We start from the raw sequence: 23,512 nt of genomic DNA on the forward strand, positions 1-23,512 counted from the left end.
TAAGTCAGAAACTCGTGTCACTGCATCATCGATGGTTGTAGCCATCTCATAAACATTCCTCACAAATCCCTCCTCACTAGAGTTTTTCAGGGCTGGAATCTTTATGTCTCTAAAGGATCTTCTGGATGTCAGTCTTCATCATTGATTCTTTCTCCCATACAGACTCCGTAGGTTGTTTACAATCTAGTGGAGTTGGCTACATTCCTACATAGGTTCTACGTAGAGGTATTTCTCACTTAACACAATTGGGATGAGCAACTCTCCCTAAGTTACTAAGATGGAAAAATCACATGACCATAATGGACTTACATCATTTCCCATTTGGTCATTACGTAAATTACCATGTTAAATGAGACATTACATTACCAGAATTTGCAGTTTTATTTCCATATTATCCATGAACTCTGCTTTCACAAGCTGGTTAGGAATCATGCAAATTGCAATTACGCGACTTGTTGTAAATGTGAACTGGTCGTGAAATACCCAGATGATGATTGCATAACCAGGATGCTCTGGCAGTCATAAATGTAAAGATTGATCACACTTTTTTTTTTAAACCACTGTAGTAATTTTGAACAGTCACTAAACAAGGCAGTGATAAGCGACAACTATCAGTATTTTATACTTGGGTGCCTCAAAACATCAAATAGTACACAGGTCAGAAGGTGTCTCTTAGTTTGGTAGAAAGCACGTATCCCAATGTTATTTTGACTTATAATTTTCTTTAACAATATAGCTAACTTCTAGGCTGGATTTTTTTTTCTTGCTCAGAGTATTTTCATAGAGGTTCCTCTCAAATTTCTTGCTCTTAGCAATGGCAAAAAGCTAACGAGAGAAAATCGGCAAGAATTATGTAATTATCTTGCCTTTGTAGATTTTAGGAAAGTTTAGCCCATACCTGCCCTCTTCACACTAAATTGGAAAAAACCTTCAAGGTATGTCAGCGAGTTCCATTTTCTTTAGAGTACAATGGGGGAAAATACAAGATAAGTCCAAGAAGCTTTAGAAAAGGATGCTTATCTGAAAGTTTGCAAATTGAGCTAATAATGGTGTTTGGGGCCTAATTCTTTATAGAATGTCTAGATAGAATATGTTATATAATAGCATGAGGGTACTGTAGTAGGATTTTCTACTGCTTCATAATCCTCTCATGTTGTTAGCAATAATAGATTTTTGGATCACGTGAATTCAAAGGTTTCTTTAAACCCATACATTCTATGTTCTGAACTTGTCTTTTGTTTTCTTTTTTATCCCTATAGGTTCAAAGTGGTCGATCTCTTAACAATGGCTTCCCAACATCAGAATACAGTGCTAGATTCGGAGCATGAGAGGTCAATGTTAGAAGGCGCTTTAACATTTCTTGTCATTCTTTTAAGTCTACGTTTACATTTAGGTGAACTTGGAGTCTTTTCTTCTATGCTTTAGTTTTAGCAGCTTATTTATGCAGGTGTGCGTAATGAATTTTGATTTATTGGAGTGGGGACAGATAATTAATAATAACAACAGGTGCTAATTATTAAATAACAATTTATTTCTTATTTCTTGCAACCTGGTTAAATATACATTTGTATTTATTTTATTTATTTTTTACAAATGTTTGCTATATTCAAGGCATAGTTACAGAAGCCAACATGTAATTCTTAATTTGAGTGCCCCATTGGCAGACGTTCTGTTCTATTATATTTCATGGGGCTAGTTCCCAGGTATGTGTAGCATTATTGTTTTGATTCTTTATCTTTTATTAAATAAACTGGGGAATTGTGGAAAGTTGCTTTATTCTAGCTTGGGCCCCCAATGGAGGAACACCACAATAGAAGTGGTTAATTAATTAACAAGAGATCCCACCTCCCACCGACCTGCCCTGCCTCTCGTCTTTAATTAGATCATAGCAATTGGCTTGTTTAAATTTAGGTTATTAGTATATTTATATTTATCTTTCATGATTGTAAGCTGCCCAGATTTAACTTTGTGGTAAGATGGGAAGTAAATAATTTTTTATAAATAAATACTACATCAAATCAATTATTTCATTTAATTCAATATTTTCAACAGTCTCTGTTAAGTATAAAGATAGAAGTATTGTTCTCCTTACTTAACTTGTTTTGTTACCGATACCTTTGAAGTTTCCAGGATGCCTTACACAATACGGCCAACTTTTCTCTAGTTCAACCTGCTAATTCAACGGAATTAGCCAGGATTATTTTGTTCTACACCAACTCCAAACCATATGTGCGCACGCACCCACACACACTTTGCCTTTTTTTTGTCCTACTTATTTCCATGGAAGGGTGACATCTAGTGTCAGTTAGAAAAAACAATCTGTAATGGCAAAATGATTAGTGTTTGCTCTTGAGCTTTTTATCTTTCCTAGTCTTTATTAAGGAAACAGTTCATTTCTGATGATTTAACAAAATTCAAGCTTATGTTGAAACAAATGATCAGATGCATTTGCATCAGATTGTATTCTTATATTGTAATATATGCTGTATTCATAAAATTTCTTTTGAAGTATTGTGACTTGTGCGGGGATTTATTGTTAATAGGTAAATGTTGATTGTTTGGGTAGCTCAGTCAAATTTTTATTACGGTCATGGGACCAGCATAATGAGGGTGGGATAGAAATTATTAAAAAAAACCTAAAATATATGTAAACCAAAAGTTTACACAACATTGCAATTGCACATGTGATCAGTTTATTCAATTTGTATCACTGCTCTCTGAAACATGTATCTTGGCCACTAACAAATGAAAACAAATAAAAAACATTACAAAAGGTGCAATAAATATAGCAATTAAATCTAATCTGCACAGTCAATATACCTAAAATACAGTTGCTTTTTAAGTTTCTATTTTTTAAAAAATACTGTCTGTATTTTTAAGGTTTTTTTTTTTAAAAAAGTCAATAATTTTATAATGTATTAACTATACAATGGATAATTGTATAGTAACTAGTAACTGATGGTAACTTGAAATTAAAATCTGGAGAGAATTTCCCACTGGATAAGTAGCTTCCCCCTCCCCCACTTTTGGAATGTTGGCATCAGATTGAGGAGAATGTTAATTTACTGTGTATTTTAAATACCGTATATACTCGAGTATAAGCCGACCCGAGTATAAGCCGAGGCACCAATTTTTGCCACAAAAACTGCGAAAACGTATTGACCCGAGTATAAGCCGAGGTTAGAAAATGCAGTGGCTACTGGTAACTTATAAAAATGGAAAACAATAAAATTACATTAATTGAGACATGTTTTAGAATATTTATTTTAAAGAAAACCAGTAAACTAGCTCTGTAAATTTAAAAGAGGGTAAACAAATTAACAATATTAACAATAAATTAAAAAGTAAAAAAAGTAGCTCGATCAGGAACAAAGCTAAAACCTAAGAGTTAAAATCCTTCAAAACTGGATTCCTTCTCATCATTAATTGGATTTACATTATTGTTCTGTTTTTATATATGCTGTGATCCACCCTGAGTCCTTGGAGAGGGATTGCATACAAATCCAATTAAATAAATAAACAAACAAACAAATAAGTGTATCCAAAGAAGAGCTTCAGCATTAGCTGCTGTGAGGTTATCAGCATAGAAAACCAAATAGATAGATAGATAGATAGATAGATAGATAGATAGATATAGATAGAAAGATAGACAGACAGACAGACAGACAGAAAAATAGATAGATAGATAGATAGAAATAGATAGATAGATAGATAGATATAGATAGAAAGATAGATAGATAGACAGACAGACAGAAAAATAGATAGATAGATAGATAGATAGATAGAAATAGATAGATAGATAGATAGAAATAGATACAGATAGATAGATAGATAGATAGATAGAAAGAAAAATAGTTAGATAGAAAAATAGATAGATAGAAATAGATACAGATAGATAGATAGATAGATAGATATAGATAGAAAGATAGACAGACAGACAGACAGATAGAAAAATAGATAGATAGATAGATAGATATAGATAGAAAGATAGATAGACAGAGACAGATAGAAAAATAGATAGATAGATAGATAGATAGAAATAGATACAGATAGATAGATAGATAGATAGAAAGAAAAATAGTTAGATAGAAAAATAGATAGATAGAAATAGATACAGATAGATAGATAGATAGATAGATAGACAGACAGATAGATATAAAGATAGACAGACAGATAGAAAAATAGATAGATAGATAGATAGATAGAAAGAAATAGATACAGATAGATAGATAGATAGGAAAATAGATAGATAGAAAAATAGATAGATAGAAAGATAGACAGATAGAAAAAGAATTCCTGTCTAGCTCTGCCTCATAACACATTATTAGATCCTATCCAAGCAAGGACAGCAACTACCACAAAATACCATTTTTTAAACAGTTTAAATCCTTTCAAAGGAGGGGGAGGAGAATCTGACAGCAGGGGGCCTTTTTAATCCGACTCACCATTGCAAATGGCTGCCTTCTTTGCTTGAGCTAGGGAGAGGAACTACGGCGTGCCAGAGGGGACAAAAGCTGGTGCCTCCTCGCTCTGGCTCAAGCAATGGCGCCCTCGTGTGGTGACTTTGTCAATGACCCGAGTATAAGCCGAGGCTGTGTTTTTCAGCCCATTTTTGGGGCTAAAAAACTCGGCTTATACTCGAGTATATACGGTATGTGTAATCCAGAAATAAAGCTATATGACTCAATGGGACTCAATGTCTAATTAAGGTCTCTTACGTAGAACTGGGCTTTTAATATCATACACGTGTATTATACTTGGATTTTTTCAATATATTTTAGGCCATTTGAACAGGTGTATCATTTAATTGAAAAGTTATATAGTAAACTCAAATATTTTATTTCTTAGTTTTTGAGCATACTAATTTCCCTATCAATTTTTTCTAGGGATGACAGATGATGAGATTTTAAGAGCTGAAATGGTAGCTCAGCTCTGCATGAATGATAGAACTCATAGTTCTCTACTGGACCTTATATCCTTGTGTTATATGAAATTACTTGATTTATGATTTCAGGCATTCTGTTGCATTTTGCTCTCATTTGTTTTACAAATAAAATATTTTGAATATGTGTTAACTGTATCAGGTTAATCCTTATTTGTGGCTGAGCTTTACATAAAGCTTGGAATAAAGTTTAAACTTTTGTTTTATTACCACGTTGGCAAAATGCTATCAGCAAGGAAAGTCTTTCTAGTTTTGATGTAAGAAATCTATCACACTTTATCCTTGATTTTTTACAGTTTGTTTCTAAAGAAGTGACACAAGATTTAAGACCCATGTATATTTTGGCATTAGGTAAAGTGCCTTGTTTTAGTTGAGCCTTGAATTCTGAGTAGGGATAGAGGGAAGAGGGGACAAATAAGCATATATCTTACGTAATTGATAGTTTAAAACATAAATCTGTTTAAAAGTTATGCAATGTATACAAAGAACCAGAAGAGTGCAGTATACCATTATTCTTCCAGCAATGTAAATTTTATTATTTAAAGATGTACTACAAATTTAATTCCAATAATTCTCAAAAGACTAAAATGTAAAAATTAGAATGGGATTCAAATTTCACTGATCTAATAGAGACCTCTTGTGGTGAATGTCAGCATTTTCACAAAGTACTGTTAGTAGGTTTTTCCTTCTAAACAGTAAAATACAATGTTTACAGGTGAACCTTTCTGCAGAGAATATCTTTTTAAGGATTGCTATTGGTCTTAACCAAATGATAACATTCCAGAAAATCCAAATCCTAAAAGTGGCATTATTCCTGGAAGTTTAAGTTTCGAATCAATGCTGTTGGCTGTGGCTGATTTTAAAGCCCCTGTATTTGAGGCAGGGGGTTCCATGCAGCAAGGAATGTATACACCTAAAGGTAGGATAAAATGTATTTTAGCATACTGTACATTTGCAATTTATTTAAGCACCCTACAAAGTTCAGAAATACTTCTATTTCATTTTTAACACCAATTACATAGTTTTAATTACAGTATATGATGTATGTTTGAATGATAGGTGCTTTTGCTTTCTTAATCACTTGATTTAAAGAAACATGGTGTCCTTTGATGTGTAAAAAACAATATAATGAATAATATTGCTCAGTTTTAATCTTGGGGAAGAAAGGTTGTGATAGTGGAGTTTGTGATAAAGTATACATACACATACATACATATGTGTGCACACAAATACAGACATTTACATACATATATTGCAAGCACACAATTATAAGTTTGTGCACATTATGAATTATAAAATTATGATAATAAAATAGTCATTTAATATTAAATATGTTCTGACTCTTTCTAACAGCTGAGATCTGGGATGAGGAATTTGATCCAGTCATGGTAATTCTCCGAACTGTTTATCGCAGAGATGTACAGTCTGCAATGGATAGATACACTGCATTGTAAGTGGAATATATTCTGAGTCATAAAAAGGAAGATTTATATAACAGAAATATGTTGACTATTTAGAATCTCTCTCCCTCCCTCCTCCTCCTCCCTCTGAATTAATTAATTTTCTGTTTAGGTGCCTTACAAAAAAATTAAAAGAGGCAACCCCCCCCCTTTCCTTTAATATTTGCTTACCATTTAAAACTGACCATCTTCAACTAATGACTGAACATTAAATTGATCTGTTAACACTGGTTTGTTGGTAGCAGTATCCTGTTTATTCATGAAAATAGACACTTTGCATCAGAAATAGTAACAATAATTATGGTTGCTATATTACATTAGTGCCCAATCTGGGTGAATTGCGAGTTGTTTTTAAATATAGTGAGATATTTCTTGTGTTCAAATCAAGCACCACAGAAATAATGTGTGAATATATGTAGGACTCAGTATTGTATATTGAATCAATTGTGCCTGGAATATAGTCAAGAGAAAATCCATTGTGTGGATAAGCTCTAAAATCTGATCAATATTTATATACAGTTTCAATTTAGCCAGGGAAAAGCTTGCTTTATTTAGAGATTATGACAGGTTTTCCCTTATTAGGGTGTTACATAGCAGTTATATGTATACTTTTTATATACTGCAAAAATATTATGAAATCTGTGGTTCTGAGCTAGATTTGGCCTATGTTTTTATTTCTTTGGTTTTTAGAAATGATATGTCAAAATGATGTATCACCTGCCATATTTCACAAATATATAACCTTTTCATTTTTTAGTGAATTGAATAATGTGTTTCTTCAGGCGAAGTAAAATCAGATTGGAAGTCAACCTTTTCCTCAGTCTTCCATTCTTTTTTTCACTCCAACTATTGTATCCTTAGCTTAAAAAGTGGTCCAAATTCAAATGTATAGTTAATCTTCATTTTTATAGGTAAAGATTATTTAGTTTAGAATATCTGTCTTTTACAGTTTAAAACAGAGTGGAAAAGTCCATGGAAATCCTTGGCCTCCCTACAAGAAACGAACACATTTGCACCCAAGTTATAAAGGACTCATGAAACTCTTGCATTGCAAAACTTTACACATTGTACTCTTCACTCTGCTCTACAAGGTACTATTGGAAAGGCTGGGATAAAGAATTTGAAACTAAAATTTACTTTCAACACTGTTTTAAGTTTTGTGTGAAAAATATTTTTTATTACACATATAATGCAGTACAAAACCTTTACAGGTTTCCTCTTTTTCATTGTATTTCCAAAGGAAAAATTGGACAAAAGTACATATATTTAAGCTTACTAGAATACTGTATATGTACTTTTTCAGTTAGTTCTTTTTTAAAAAAAATCTTACGATAAAAGGATTTTTCTTATTGTGGCTGAGGTTTTTTGTAACATTCACTCATATACTGTATTGAATTCTGAATGGGAAGTTTTTATTCCCTTGAATTCTAAATTGAAAAGTTTATAGAGAGTAAAGAAACCCTGTTCTTTTATTTTGTCTTAGATTTTAATGGATCATCAAAATTTGTCAGAACATGTCCTTTGTATGGTTTTATATTTGATTGAATTGGGACTAGAGAATTCTTCTGAGCAGGAATCTGATGAAGAAGTAAGTGCTAATTAAAAGCGTTTTAGATAAAAAATAAATGAGTTTGCATTGAAATGGTACAGGGTTGTACCTTTTTCAGGCTTCTAGCTACTCCATACCATATTTTCCCTTCTTTTTATATTCTGCCATATTTCCTGTCTACTGAGTATTTCTTCGTATATTAAAGATTATCTGTACTTGTATTGAAAACTCAGTTTCATTTGTATGAGATTTAAGTTCTCTTATTGAGAAATTAAACCTTCAATTGTGAGGATATATTAAAAATAATTGTTAAATGTGAATCTGAAAGTGTCCTTACTTGTACACAAAAAAATTACATTATTCCTTCATTCATCTATATATACATTCTCCTGTTTCAGCCATTCCATTCTGTTTTCTTCTGCCACTTTTGTTGATCTCTATTCAAGTCAACCTATATTCTCTATAGCTTCTATATTCTATGTTATTGAATTATTATGGGATAGGTTTTTATAACATTCCTACAAAATTGTGCCATTTGCAAAGATTGGGGGCTACCCACATCTATTAATATCTTATTTGTATGTATGGATGATGTGATTTTAGTTCTAGTTCTGCAACATGAGAAATCTCCAATATATACTAGTATTTGCCTTTGTGATGCATTTTATTTTTAGAGATTTATGTTTCTCTCATTGAGTAAATATAGATTGATTTAAAGGGTGAAGGTGAGCTCAAAGGAAAAGTAATATAACATGTCAGCTAAAAATGAATATTTTAGCCAAGCTAATTTTGTGCAAGTTATTTCTTCTCCACTTACCAGGCATAGTAAAGGAATAGCAGTAAATCACAAGTCTCTTTGAAGGGTTACAAAGAATATGTATTGCTGACATTGGTATATGGAAGTATGAATTTCATAGGATTGCTATCTTAATTTTTTTGGGTGTCATTTATGTATAATAGTAGATTAGGATTTTAAAAATAGTGCATTGAACATATCACAATAATCTGGAACACACAAAATGCTATGATATAATATTCACAATAGGATAAAAGAAAAATCCATGATAATAATGTGACCCTGGAATGTAATATAAGTATTAGGTACACAGGTTTTCTGAGCATTTTATAAAGCAAGATGATACATGGTAAGGTCATGCAACCCATTTGGGGACTTCACTTGGTTAGCAATTCCAAGAGAAGCACATTCTGAACAATTCTCAAAACGTTTGAAGTAGCCTTGATAAGAGGCTACTTGGGTGACATAACTCCTACAAGAATGTCTTTCCAAATATTTTGCACAACATGAATAAGTATAAATTCTATTTTATCTTCAACATATTTCCCCCCACCAAGATATTGGTCTGTATATATATATATATTTGCTATTAAACTACTTATATGCTAAATAGAAAAGTAGTGGTTTTTTACTATCTATATCTATATCTATATATTTATATCTAATCTAATCTAATCTAATCTATCTATCTATCTATCTATCTATCTATCTATCTATCTATCTATCTATCTATCTATCTAATTGATATTAATTTTTATATATTTACTATTTTCGCCAATTGAATCCTACAATGTTGACCATCAGTTTCATGTGTTATGGTTGATATACTAGGATTCCATGGGAGGCCATGAACGTTGCCATGATAGCTGGTTTCCAGGGAATAATTTGGTGTCGAACATGCGTCACTTTATTAACTATGTGCGGGTACGAGTACCAGAGACGGCACCAGAGGTGAAAAGAGAACCGCCTGCAAGTACAAGCTCTGATGGCTTAGCAACCTCTCAGGTAAAGTTGTAACCTCTATTTTTTCCCTTACTTTTGTAATTTTAGATGTTTAAGTTCATCGTAGATTTAAATTTTTTTATAGGGGGTTCAAGTAAACTTTGCTTAAAAATATTTTTCTCTGTCCCTTTTTACATATCTGGTATTTAGCAATATGATACTAAAAGGTTTTTAATAGCCTCCTTTTTCCTCCAACTTATCAGAATCCCAGGCGCTCTAAAGGACTCCAGAGAGAGGTAGATTTGTGTGTATTTCGTAAACCTAATGCAATGTTGCCTTATGCTGACCCTAACATTATGGCATTTCTGTATTTGTTTTGAAATACTGAGGCACAGTAGCCCTTGAAGTATTCTTATGGTTGTATTAAAAGATATATGAGTGTAATCCTTTAGTTTGGTCCTAAGTTCAATATATGAGCTGCCAGAAATAATAAATACCGGTAACCTATTAGTGGAATATATGCCAACTTGCTTTGTTTTGACATGTGTGAATTTTTGCTGGAAATATTGCTAATATTTAATAATTTTGCTGTTTAATTTCCTCTTTTCTGAATGAACATAGGCTTTTGGTACTGTTAAAAATAATTTGAGTTGAAAAATTATTCATGTTCATGAACATATTGCTTTGTTTAAATGCTTTATAACTAATTCATACTTAAGTTGCTACCTCTCAGATGGAAAAAGTATGAAACCATAATCTATTATGTAAAATGAACATGCATTCCTATATTTTATTTTTATATATTTTTTAGAATTGAGATTATGATTAAAAAAACTACTAAAAGGAAAGTAGGTACTTTAGTGTTTTTAAGAGTTGCAAAAAACTCATATTACTATGACATACAACTTCTTGTGAAATACTGTATATAGCATGGAGTTTGATTCTTCAGATCATCACTAGAATTTTTCTTAAGCATTCCAAATATTTTGGAATATTAAACGTGCAGTTACTTAAAGTAACCTGTCTGCAGGAAATACAACTTTAGTAAGTGAGTAGTTGATGCATGGAACTCATTACCTGACTCTGTAGTATCATCACCTAACCCCCAAATCTTTTCCCTTAGACTATCCATTGTTGACCTCTCCCAACTCCTAAGAGGATAGTAAGGGGCGTGCATAAGTGCACCAGCATGCCTTCCGTTCCCTGTCCTAACGTTTCTCTCTTTTTAGTATCATGTATATAAACATAGTTATATCTCTGTATACCACCAATATGTACCTGACAAAGCAAACAAACAAACAAACAAACAAACAAACAAACAAATAAGTTAACACCAAACCCTATTTCTGCTCTAATCCTTATATGCATTCAGGACCAAGTTACTGTAAATAATTATACTTCTAGTTCTCTACTGCTAATATTTTAGTATTGAAAGAAGAGTAGAAATAGCAGAAAATGTGTGTTGGAGGGGATTTATTACATTTAATTATGTACCACCTCCTCAAGAATCTGAGTTGTTTACAAATTCTATCTATATCCCCCACGAAACATTGAACGCAAACCTGTCCATGCTATCAAATCTAGGTTTTTTAAAAAAGAAGCTCATCCAAAAATAGCAGCTGATTTTACCACTCCAATTCAAAGGGTTCCTCTATAAATTATTCAGCAGCTATGCAATGGCTGGGGAACTTTGAGATATCTTTCTGGTCCTGCAATTCGGTATAATGACCCAAACGTTGAATAGTATTTTAGTTTCTTCAATAAACCATGTTTAACAATGCACACAAATGCAGATACATTTTTATACAGTCAAAGCTTAGCTTATGAATTAAGTCAGTTGAAATGTAGGTTTGCTCCAAAAGGGGAAGATGGGATAAAGAGCCCTTGACCCTTCTCTTGTGTTATTTGGTGTAGCAGTGGAGGCTTTTAACCTTACAGAACATGTCATTCATTTAGGTTGCATTTGCATATAATGCTTAGCTAGCATTTTGGAATTTTAATTTTGTTAAGCATTGTTTAACAAACTATTATGGCTTGATTCACAACTAAACACTGCTTTACTATTACAAGTTAATTTCCATTCTATGCAAAAGCGAGCACAAGCATACCACATTATGGTTCTACATCACATATGAACATTATATGTAAAAGGATGCATGTGTAATATTACAGTATTTTTCAATTGTCAGTTTCATTGCATTTTGGATTAAACTAAAATAACAAATAAGAATCTTTTTGATACGTTTTGCTGTTGCTGCTAAAATGTTTTACAAAAAGTGGCTTTTGCCATCTAATGCAGCGTTTATGTTTTCCTTTCAAGAATTCAGGTACTGCACAAGTGTTCAGTTTGGTTGCAGAGCGTCGAAAGAAATTTCAGGAGATAATTAATCGCAATACTACTGAAGCCAGTCAGGCTGCTCGACCAAAATCGTCAATGAAATGGTCTGCTCCGGGTGCAACCCCCCAGTTAACAACAGCTATTTTAGAAATCAAAGAAAGCATATTGTCTTTGCTTATTAAACTTCACCATAAACTGTCAGGCAAGCAGAACTCCTACTATCCTCCTTGGTTGGACGACATGGATACGTCAATTCATCATGAAAACCCAAAATATTTTCATGGCGATGGAATGACTGCCGTGGAAAGGATTTTATTAAAAGCTGCTTTTCAAAGTAGATTAAACAAACACATTATTGAAGAAATATGTAGAAGAGTAACTCCAACGGTGCCACCCAAAAAGATTAGTCCAGCAGAGAAGAAAATTTTGGACAAAGAAGAAAGGTAATTTTTTAAAAATGCTGACAAGAGGAGCATGGTATTATTTTATTCTCAAACTGTTAATATTGCCTTATTTTATGTTTGAAAAAGTATTCTAAAAAAGTGGGTTGTGAGCAGAAACGTCCTCGTGGGTAATACAAGCCAGGTTCTAATTTAACATTTCATTTCATTGTTTTGTTTTATTTTATTATTTTGTTATGTTTTTATTTTATTTATTTTATTTTATTTTATTTTATATTTTATTTTATTTATTTATTTATTTATTTATTTTATTTATTTTATTTATTTTATTTATTTTATTTATTATATTATATTTTATTTTATTTTATTTTATTTTATTTTATTTTATTTTATTATTTTATTTATTTTATTTATTTTATTTATTTTATTTATTTTATTTATTTTATTTATTTTATTTATTTTATTTATTTTATTTATTTTATTTATTTTATTTATTTTATTTATTTTATTTATTTTATTATTTTATTATTTTATTATTTTATTTTATTTTATTTTATTTTATTTTATTTTTTTATTTTTTTATTTTATTTTATTTTATTTTATTTTATTTTATTTATTTTATTTTATTTTATTTTATTTTATTTTATTTTATTTTATTTTATTTTATTTTATTTTATTTTATTTTATTTTATTTTATTTTATTTTATTTTATTTTATTTTATTTTATTTTATTTTATTTTATTTTATTTTATTTTATTTTATTTTATTTTATTTTATTTTATTTTATTTTATTTTATTTTATTTTATTTTATTTTATTTTATTTTATTTTATTTTATTTTATTTTATTTTATTTTATTTTATTTTATTTTATTTTATTTTATTTTATTTTATTTTATTTTATTTTATTTTATTTTATTTTATTTTATTTTATTTTATTTTATTTTATTTTATTTTATTTTATTTTATTTTATTTTATTTTATTTTATTTTATTTTATTTTATTTTATTTTATTTTATTTTATTTTATTTTATTTTATTTTATTTTATTTTATTTTATTTTATTTATTATTATACAGTGCATCTTCCAGTTTGTATTTTTTTATTTTTTGAGATGATAATAAAATGTAAATTTTCTTAAAATATTTTTAATGCATACTAGGTTCTGAGAATATGCAGATAAAACCAAAACTCCTTCCTTTCCCACAAAATATTAATGGCATACTTAGATCCAGATGGAATACAGTTTCTTAAACCCAGCATGATAGTAGACTACAAGTTATCTCACTATAACTATTCTTTTAATGTCACTGAACCCTGCACTGCTGAATCTAGTGGTGAGTGATTTCATTAATTAGGAGCAAAATCAAACATTTGAAATGTTTTTGTAGGGGATGAGCAAGCTGAGTTAGAGGGCAGAGTTCAATGTGTAATCAGTTTGGAGTCATTGCGCAGCCATAAGAGACCCATGAATTCCATTGACCCTTATCTGGTGCCAAATTAGTTTGGACCATTACTCAGATTCTTGAGTATAGTTGGCAAGAATAAACTCTTAGTGCTTTGAACACAATTCCTGTTCCTGGTTATTTGTGCCTGGCAGTTTTGTAGTTTTGAATGACAGAACAAGATATAGTGAAGCTAAAGTTAAAAACAAAGACAATAAATTCACCTCTACATAATATTTCAGTTAAAGTCAAATCCTATGTCTGTTCCGATTGCTAACCACATGAGCATCTAGTAAAATGCAAGGATATAGAAAGGCATGTGAACATCAGCGGCAACTGGCTCTGGTCTGTCAAGACTTGTGGAGCTAAATGTCTACTGAACTGGAACAGAAATAAATACATGGTGAATGTGAAGTTGCTCAGCATGCAGTGAGGAATCCGATGAATCAGAAACAGATACATCTGGTTAAAATAAGCAAAGTACAAGAGCTTTTTAAGGTGGTTGCCTATATATGAACATATTATGGTAACAAATTATGACTACACCAGGAATGGTATCTTACTAGAGCCATTTTGGCCTTTTTTTTTCAGCTGATCAAGAAATACCATGTGAGAATTGGCCTTGAAAACTATACAGGAGGATTTCACATAATGACCAGTTGTTCAGTTTGAGTTTATAATGGAGCTAAACAAATGCTACAATCAGTTACCATACTTATGACGGTTGCAAAATCTTCATAGTCACGTGATTGCCATTTGTGACTACCTTTGCTAGCTTCTTACAGTCAGTGGGGAAGTCAGCAAGAAGTTACAAAGTACGACCATGTGACATGGCAGATTTGCTTAACAACAGCGTGAAGTGATAGAATTTCCATGGCTAAGTGGCATGTTGTGTTGCTTAGTGATGGAAATTTGGGTCTCAGTTGCCGTTAAGTGAGAACCTTCCGTAATTGCTTGCTGAATAGAAATTAAGGCATGAAGGTCTGTAGACTGTGAATATGTATAGATTCATATCAAGACAACGTGTTGCTGCCAAAGCAAGTCTAAATCCAGTCTCCTCAAACATCTTTATTAAATCTAGCCTTCAACTTTAAAATACAAAATTGATTTTGTATTTTTTGAGTTTTAAGGAATAGTTTTGTGTATGTTTGTTGCCTTTGAGTCAGTGCTGGCTCCCAGTGACTTCATAGAAGATGGTGAACCTTTTTTTCCTTGGGTGCCGAAAGCATTTATTTATTTAATATCTACATGAAACCGCTGGGGGAGATCATCAGAGGGCACAGGGTGAGTTACCATCAGTATGCTGATGACACTGAGCTATACATCTCCACCCCATGTCCACTCAGTGAAGCAGTGGAAGTAATGTGCCAGTGTCTGGAATCTGTTGGGTGTTAACAGGCTCTGACTCAACTGCAACAAGACAGAGTGGCTGTTGGTTCTGCCTCCCAAGGACACGTCCATCTGTCCATCCATTACTCTGAGGAGGAACTTTTGACCCCGTCAGAGAGGGTCCACAACTTGGGCATCCTCCTCGATCCACAGCTGACCTTAGACCATCATCTTTCGGCTGTGGCGAGGGGGGTGTTTGCCAGATCCGCCTAGTGCACCAGTTGCGGCCCTATTTGAACAGGGAGTCTCTACTCACAGTTGCTCATGCCCTTATTACCTCGAGGTTCGACTACTGCAATTCTGTCTACCTTTGAAGACTGTTCAGAAATTACAAATTGTGCAAAATGCAGCCATGCGAGCAGTCATGGGCCTTCCTAGGTCTGCCCATGTTTCTTCAACACTCCGTGGACTGCATTGGCTCCTGATTGGTTTCTGGACACAATTCAAAATGTTGGTAATGACCTATAAAGCCCTACATGGCATCGGGCCAGATTACTTGTGGGACTGCCTTCTGCTGTATGAGTCCCAGTAACCAGTTAGGTCCCATAAAGTTGGCCTTCTTCAGGTCCCGTCAACTAGACAATATTGTTTGGCGGGGCCTAGGGGAAGAGTCTTCTCTGTAGGGGCCCCAACCCTCTGGAATCAACTCTCCCCGGAGATTCGCACTGTCCCCATCCTCCTCGCCTTTCGCAAGAGTCTTAAGACTCATTTATGCCGCCAGGCTTGGGGCAATTTGATCTTAGCCCCCTGGTTGATAAATGTTTGTAGGGCTGTTGTTTGAATGGGTATGACTGTTTTTTAAGAAAACTGGGGATTTTAGATTGTTTATTTAATTAATTGGATTTTGTAGCACTTTATTGTTTTTATATGCTGTAAGCCGCCCTGAGTCCTCGGAGAGGGGCAGTATATAAGTCCAATTATAAACAAACAAACAAACAAACAAACAAAAGAAACAAACAAACAAACAAACAAATAAATAATTTTCTGATTGGAGCATGTTGTACAGACGTTCTTAGAAGACCTTTGTCAATAGAAAATAGGTTCTGGCAATGTGTGCTAAATATTTTGCAGTATGTAAAAATCATTGCACAGATATAAATATCTAGCGTGGCTTGCTTTGTTTCACTGAACATGAATCACAATAAAGTTCTATCTGTCAGTGCTGCCCGCAACGGCCATCTATCAGCCGGGGAGTTGAGAAGCTCAGCTATTGCTGTTGACGCTAGAAGAAAAACCGGGCAAAAAGAGGCTTGATGACCTATTTTCTAGCTTATTCATCTTAGGCAAACTTGGCATCGCCCGCAGAATTTGTTGCCATAGGAACTAAGGCACAGAAAAGAATTTTTCTGGGTTGCTTTGTAATACTTTCAGTCTTTCTGTGTGGACCCCCTTGGGGCATTGCGGAAAATTACCGACTTGTACTGATTCTGTCAGTTTGTTTCTGTCTTCTTATTAAGGGTCTCTATTTACAGTTAGCCAGTTTAACAAAGGCACAGCAGAGAGAGAGAAATCTTGAGAAAACATGAATTTGTCTCATATTCTTGATATAAGTTTCCTTTGAGGGATTACAATTTACTGATGTTCTGAAAACATATTTAGCCCCCTCCCTGTTTAATACCTCACAACAGCACTATTCCATATTTGTGGGCACTGTTTTTTTTAATGTTTATGTAACATGTTCTTATTTTATTCAATGTTTTATTATATTCTATATTGTTTTGAATTATGTGACATGCACTTACATAGTTGGAAGGTGCCTTTTAGATAATTAAACCTATTCCTCTCAGTGCAAGAATCCAAAATTAAACAGTCACCATCCAGTGTCTATTAAGACATCTAGAGGAGGAGAGTCCACTATTTTGTGTCTGTTAGGATGAGACAACTTTAACAGTCTTTCAGATATTTCAAAGGTATTCATCTGGTTAGCATCCTTAGCCTGGTCAGCTTCAGCAGATTATTATATTTACATGCTCCAATCAGAAAATTATTTATTTATTATTAAGGGGCGTACATAAGTGCACTGATGTGCCTAATGTCCCCTGTCCAATTACCTTTCCTTTTCTCATATATCCTATATATTCTCTCCCTCTCATCCACTCCTCTTCTTTTTTACTTACTATCCCTATATATACTACTTAATGTCTATTTCATTCCATATGTATTGTATATTGGACAAAGAATAAATAAATAAATAAATAAATAAAATATATCCCCTGGTTAGGGTTTAAAAAAAAAACCTTATTTGGAGAGAGTAACAATGAAAGAGCTTGCAAACCGGTAAGAGCTGGGAACATCATTAGCACTTTCTTAGGGTTAGAAAAAAACATATTCGGAGCAAGTAGAGCAATGGAAAAAAGCCTCCAAAGATTTAGGGCTTGGAAAACATTCTTTGCAAAGAGTAACAATGAAAGAGCCTTCAAGGCAAGAGCTGGGAAGATCATTAGCACCTAGTTAGGGCTGGGAAGAAAAGCTTTGAAAAAAGCTATATTCAGAGTATAAGACAAACCCAAATTTTCAACCTCTTTTAGGAAGGAAAAAAGTGTGTCTTATGCTCCGAAAAATATGATATTTGCAATTTTTCTAAACAGTAAATTTAGAATATTTTACCTGGTTCTGGATTCTGCACTTTAAATAAATATGGAAAGGCTGGAACGGGACCAGAAGAGAGCTAACAGGGTAACAAATGGACACGAAACCAAAACCTGTTTTGGTTTAAGGAGTTAAAAGAGAGAGGTACTGTATGTTTAACTTACCAAAAGAGAAGACTATGGTAAATCGAAATCCGATAGGGATCTATAAGGGCTTAAAGTGACAAGAGGGAGTGGATTTATTCTTTTTGGAATTGAGAGAACGATCAACAGATTAAAGTGAAAAAAAAAGAAAGAAGATATTTAGCCTGAGTAGTAGGAAAAATTATTGATGGTAATAGCTGTTAATGGAATAGCTTGAATAATAGAGTGATAAACACACAGATGCACCATCATGGAAACTTTTCAAATGGAGGCTGGAGGGCCTTCTTTTCAGAATAATTTGGGGATTCTTGCACTGATCAAAATGTTGAATCTGATAACAGATGAGGATGAAGATGATATCCCTTTAATTGTGATTGATTAATTAATCACAATTAATTTATTGTGTCTGATTCTTATTGATTCAATGGACCAGCACCATTCACATTTTTATGCTCTAGCTGGTGGTGTAGGCCTTTCCAAAGCCATATACAGTGGTACTTCTACTTTCGAACTTAATTCGTTCCGTGACCAAGTTCTTAAGTAGAAAAATTTGTAAGAAGAAGCAATTTTCCCATAGGAATCAATGTAAAAGCAAATAATGCGTGCAATTGGGGAAACCACAAGGAGAGTGTAGGCCCTGTTTCCTCCCAGGAGATTCCCAGAGAGGCCCCATGGAGGCTTCTCCCTGCCTTTTCTGGTTACAATTTCAGAGGCTCAGGTTTGTAAGTAGAAAATGGTTCTTGAGAAGAGGCAAAAAAATCTTGAACACCCGGTTCTTATCTAGAAAAGTTCATAAGTAGAGGTGTTCTTAGGTAGAATCCTGTATCCTAGGATTCTAGGGCATTAGTCATCCCACCAAATTTTGTGCTGACTGTAGTTTTTATAATCATATCATTTATTTTTTCATCCAGTGGTAAAAATATTGAGGAACATCGATCTCATGACCAGCTTTTGTGGCCTACTTGATAGCTTACTCCAGTTTGATAAGATACCATTGATTACTGCCCTTGAATGCAATTTCAATCCACTTATACAGTATATTTGTCTAATTGTTTATCATTCAACACATATTCAAATAGCTTGCTAATCAAAATATCATGTATTTTTCTTTTGATCTGTTGGACCCTTGGTTCCCAACGTGAGGCCCATGGCCCACTGGGGGGGGGCAAATTTCATTCTTAATGGGGGCAATTGGAACCTTGTTTAAACCTAGTTGATGGCCTTTTAGGCTTCCTCCGCATCAGTAGAACTTTTTGAATAATAAGAATTATATGTCATGGTGGGCGGGGGAAAGGCCTCAGGATTTTATAGAGATGCCAGAAAAAGGTTGAAACCACTGTGTTAGACCTTCAGCTGGTCTATTATTTGGAGCTTAAAACATTTGTCATTTTCTGGATTTCTCAGAAGTAATGCACAGGTAATAAGAATTACTTATTAACTGAAACCAGTTAATGATAAAGAACCTCCCATTTTCTGCTTCTATCCTAGACTCCTTTTGTCTTAGCAGGCTAGAAGAGAAAGCAATAAAAGAGAAGTTGAGACACTGAACTGACTTCAGGGCAAAATGATATTTCATATTTGAAGGGGGCAAATAAGAATTTCTTCTCCTATCCATCTGTAAATAGACCTTATAAATAAATGTCAATAGTTACTTTATAATTATCCTCCTTCTGTTTATTTCACTAGACGACAAAAGGCCAGGGAACGCCAACAGAAGCTTTTGGCTGAGTTTGCATCAAGGCAGAAAAGTTTTATGGAAACTGCTATGGATGTTGGTAAGATTTCTATTCTGTTTGCATTGTTCATTGTTCATTGTTCCTGATATTGGGAAGCAAAGTTAAAAGGCAAATGATGGACAATAGAACCTCTTTTAGATTGAACTGAACAAAATAGTATCTTCTCTTTAGATTCCATTTTAGAACATCTAGGTAAGAGTAACTATGGAAATAATTGTTTACATTCAAAATGAGGTTCCCTGTAAATAATGAATATGAATCTCTGCTTTAATTATTAGCTATCCCAGTAGTTTTGTTTCCATGTTAAACATACATTGAAAAAAGGAATAAGTCTTTATATTTTGTTGTAATATTTGCATCTGAAGCCGACAAGGATACTTCAGATTTAGCGTGGACACATTCATTACTGCTCAGCTATATATATTAAAAGTACCACATCTCTCCTGAGATTTTCATGGACTCAGGTAAATATATATTTGAATTAGATGGGTGGCAGAATGTGTGATAATGAGTCCCCACTGAGGTGGCATCTCCGTAATGCTGCTAATATTAAAATTTGTAGTTTTCCAAGTAAAATACAAGGCTTTCATTGCTCCTGCGCATGACCAGATACAGTAACTGAGGTTGTTAGCTTTAAATATGTACTAGTAGTCCTCAACTTACGGCCACAGCTGAGACCAAAATGTTTTGTTGTTAAGTCTTCAGAGTCTTTGGAGAGGGGTGGTATACAAATGTAATAAATAATAATAATAATAATAATAATAATAATAATAATAATAATAATGATAATGATAATAATGATAATAATAATAATAATAATAATAATAATAATAATAATAATTATTATTATTAAGTGCTACCCCATTTTATGACTTTTCTTTGCCACATTTGTTAAGTGAATCACTGCAATTCTTAAAATTAGTAACACAGTTATTAAGTGAATCTGGTTTCCCGATTGACTTTCCTTGCCAGAAGGTTGCAAAATGTGATCACATGACTGGGACACTGCAACCATCATAAATGTGAGTCAATTATCAAGCATCCAAATATAAATCATGTGACCATGGGGATGCCGCAATAGTCATAAATGTGAAAAACGGTTAAAAGTCCCTTTTTTCAGTGACCTTATAACTTTGAACAGTCACTAAATGAATTGTTGTAAGTCAAGGACTACCTGTACAAATAGTCCTCAAGTTACAACAGCAATTGTGACCATAATTTCAGCCATTAAGCAATGTAGTGATAGAGCATTATATCCCATGACCACAATACTTAGCGACGGCAATCCCTTCAGTTCAGTTCAGTAGGGAAGCCAATAGGAATCTGCAAGTCCTAGACAGACAGAGAGAGAGAGAGAGAGAGAGAGGGAGGGAGGGAGAGAGGGAGAGAGGGAGAGGGAGAGAGAGAGAGAGAGAGAGAGAGAGAGAGAGAGAGCGAGCGCCAATAAAACTGCATTAGGAGCCTTATTCAACATACAATGATTTCCTTTGCTCTTTCCTTAATCGTGGTTGATTTAGGTCTTTGGACAGGAAATTGATGAATATTTATTACCTTAAGTTGTTATAAGGCAAAGCAGCATATACTGATAATAATAATTCAGGGCTGGCTACTTTTTGCTTTGCTTCCGTGAACGATGCCTGTAGAGATGCCTAATGGAACAGCTGTTCTGAGGGAAAAATTGCATCACTTTGCATAAAATTGTATGACCTTCAAATCTGTCTGACTTGATCACATGTGATATAGTAAAAAACAACAACCCTTCAGTAAAATTAATATGTGGATTTTAGTTCTCTGAGAATTCATGAAGACTATACCCTTCAAACTGTACTGTAGGTAGAATTCCCCTCTCTTATTAAAACTGCATCATTCAGCACACTCGGTTTCTGAAATGACGTTTTTTGAAAAGTTGAAGGTGAGAAAGAGAGAAACCGCACGGCACAGTTTTAGAACATAAATAGCCTGTACCGGTCTTCTGAGAATACACATGGTATGTTAGGCCAACCAATCATTAGCACGCTGATTCTGGGAATCATCTGAATGCAGCAGTTCCACAAGGGCAGCTCTGCTTCCCATTACACATTGTAAACTCTTTTTCCTTTTGGAATATTAACAGTTTTCACAGTTTAAGTGTAGGAGATATGAAAGTAGGAAACATTTAAGTATTGAAGTCTGGAGGATCAGCAAAGGTCTATGTTTGTTCTATTAATCCAGGGCTCCTTGGTTTTTTTTAATTTTTATTTTTACACACACACACACACACACACACACACACACACAAACACTAAAAGTTCTCTTGATTCCCCAAACTGCAATGATTAGTAATTATTCTGTATACTTATTTTTTTATTCATTAGAATACCAGGTAGACCAGAGGCGATATATTGTGTATACAGTGCTATGCTGCCAAAGAAGAATAACTCTGGATTACTAAATGGGCACTTCTCAAAATAGATAATTAAAAACAATTAATTACTGTTAAAATTAATGCTATGAATTTTGTCTTGAAGTTTCTTCAGCTGATTAAGTAAATGTACACATGATATTAAGTTTAGCTGAACGTTTGAAAGATATTGGGCATTCAAAGTGTTAATTTAAATACAGGAGTATTATGGCTTAATTTTTTTTAAAATGCTTAGTGTAAAATGAGAACCAGTTTGGGCTAGTGGATAAAGCACCAGGCTAGAAAACAAGGAGACCATGAGTTCATGGTTTCGGTAGTCATTTCATTTCATTTCATTTTTCTTCCACTGTGTTGCACCAATGGATGGAGTTTACAAAAATAGGTCCAACTTCCATTTTGTTGGATGGAGTTTACAAAGCTTTTCTTTTATCCTGTTAGCTTCAGCCACCCACCTTTGAAGGTTCTATTGCACCAGTGTCAATCCTTCAGCTCTACTGTTCAAATGACTTTGTTATTTTGTCCTTTGGGAAGATCACACAGTGGGCTCTTGCAAACATCATTTCCAGGCTTTTATTAAGGAGGCTTACTGTAGTTAGTCATTCCATTTGTTAGTCACTCTGTGAGAACAAATCCTAAAGGCAGCAGATCCCTGAAGCCATTAACAATGAGTCAGAGTTAATTAGTTGAACTTTTGAGGATCTTCTCCAAGGTCATTGTCTCCAGGCTGTATCAGACAGTGAGACTGTAACCCAGTAAATAAGCAAGTAAGATGAAACAAAGTCCACGTCAAAATTGAATTTTATTTTTCAGCATTGACATTAGCATTCGGTTTTCATTGTAGCAATTCACGTGCTGGGATCTCAAAACTGGGATCTGGTTGATCAAAACTAAGTTATGATTGGTTGACCACTCAGGCTGTATGCTAGAACTTAAGTCTAATACGTTGCAAAACCCAATAAATAAATTTTGCAGTGTTGCAGAATTAAACTATATGCAGAATTATTCCCAGGCTGTTCTTATAGCAGAAGAGGTTACCTGTTACAACAAATATTTTTTAAAGTAAGGGGATTGTGTGTTACACTGGTAAAGTCTGACCAGAGAAAGGCATTCTCGAGGGCCAATGCAATAAATTTCACATAATGGTTCAAATTATAATTAATTTTCCTATTATTGCATTATGAATGTTTACTTACAGTCTTATTTCTCCATTCCTTAGAATCACCAGATGCTGATCCTGCTATGGAGATTGCAACAGCAGAAGAGCATGTTTCTGAAGCTATCTATGATTGTGTTATTTGTGGCCAAAGTGGCCCTTCTACTGAAGAGCGACCAATAGGATTAGTTGTTCTCTTACAAGCTTCTTCAGGTATGACTTCAAAATCAA

At 33.4% G+C, this 23,512-nt stretch overlaps 1 protein-coding gene across 2 annotated transcripts in view; it reads left to right on the forward strand.

The window, feature by feature from the left end:
* UBR3 (ubiquitin protein ligase E3 component n-recognin 3) overlaps nucleotides 1-23,512 on the forward strand; it is a 113,732-nt gene that overhangs the window by 33,644 nt on the left and 56,576 nt on the right. For both annotated transcript variants that reach the window (XM_070731718.1, XM_070731719.1), the window contains exons 16-25: nucleotides 1,260-1,393; nucleotides 4,887-4,972; nucleotides 5,720-5,861; nucleotides 6,296-6,392; nucleotides 7,352-7,493; nucleotides 7,886-7,990; nucleotides 9,579-9,752; nucleotides 12,010-12,470; nucleotides 19,678-19,766; nucleotides 23,345-23,494. In XM_070731718.1, the coding sequence (XP_070587819.1) occupies nucleotides 1,260-1,393; nucleotides 4,887-4,972; nucleotides 5,720-5,861; nucleotides 6,296-6,392; nucleotides 7,352-7,493; nucleotides 7,886-7,990; nucleotides 9,579-9,752; nucleotides 12,010-12,470; nucleotides 19,678-19,766; nucleotides 23,345-23,494 (1,580 nt within the window). The remainder of the gene's footprint in view (nucleotides 1-1,259; nucleotides 1,394-4,886; nucleotides 4,973-5,719; nucleotides 5,862-6,295; nucleotides 6,393-7,351; nucleotides 7,494-7,885; nucleotides 7,991-9,578; nucleotides 9,753-12,009; nucleotides 12,471-19,677; nucleotides 19,767-23,344; nucleotides 23,495-23,512) is intronic.

Source organism: Erythrolamprus reginae, chromosome 1 (assembly GCF_031021105.1).
Source record: "Erythrolamprus reginae isolate rEryReg1 chromosome 1, rEryReg1.hap1, whole genome shotgun sequence".
In the NCBI taxonomy this organism is placed as follows: domain Eukaryota; kingdom Metazoa; phylum Chordata; class Lepidosauria; order Squamata; family Dipsadidae; genus Erythrolamprus; species Erythrolamprus reginae.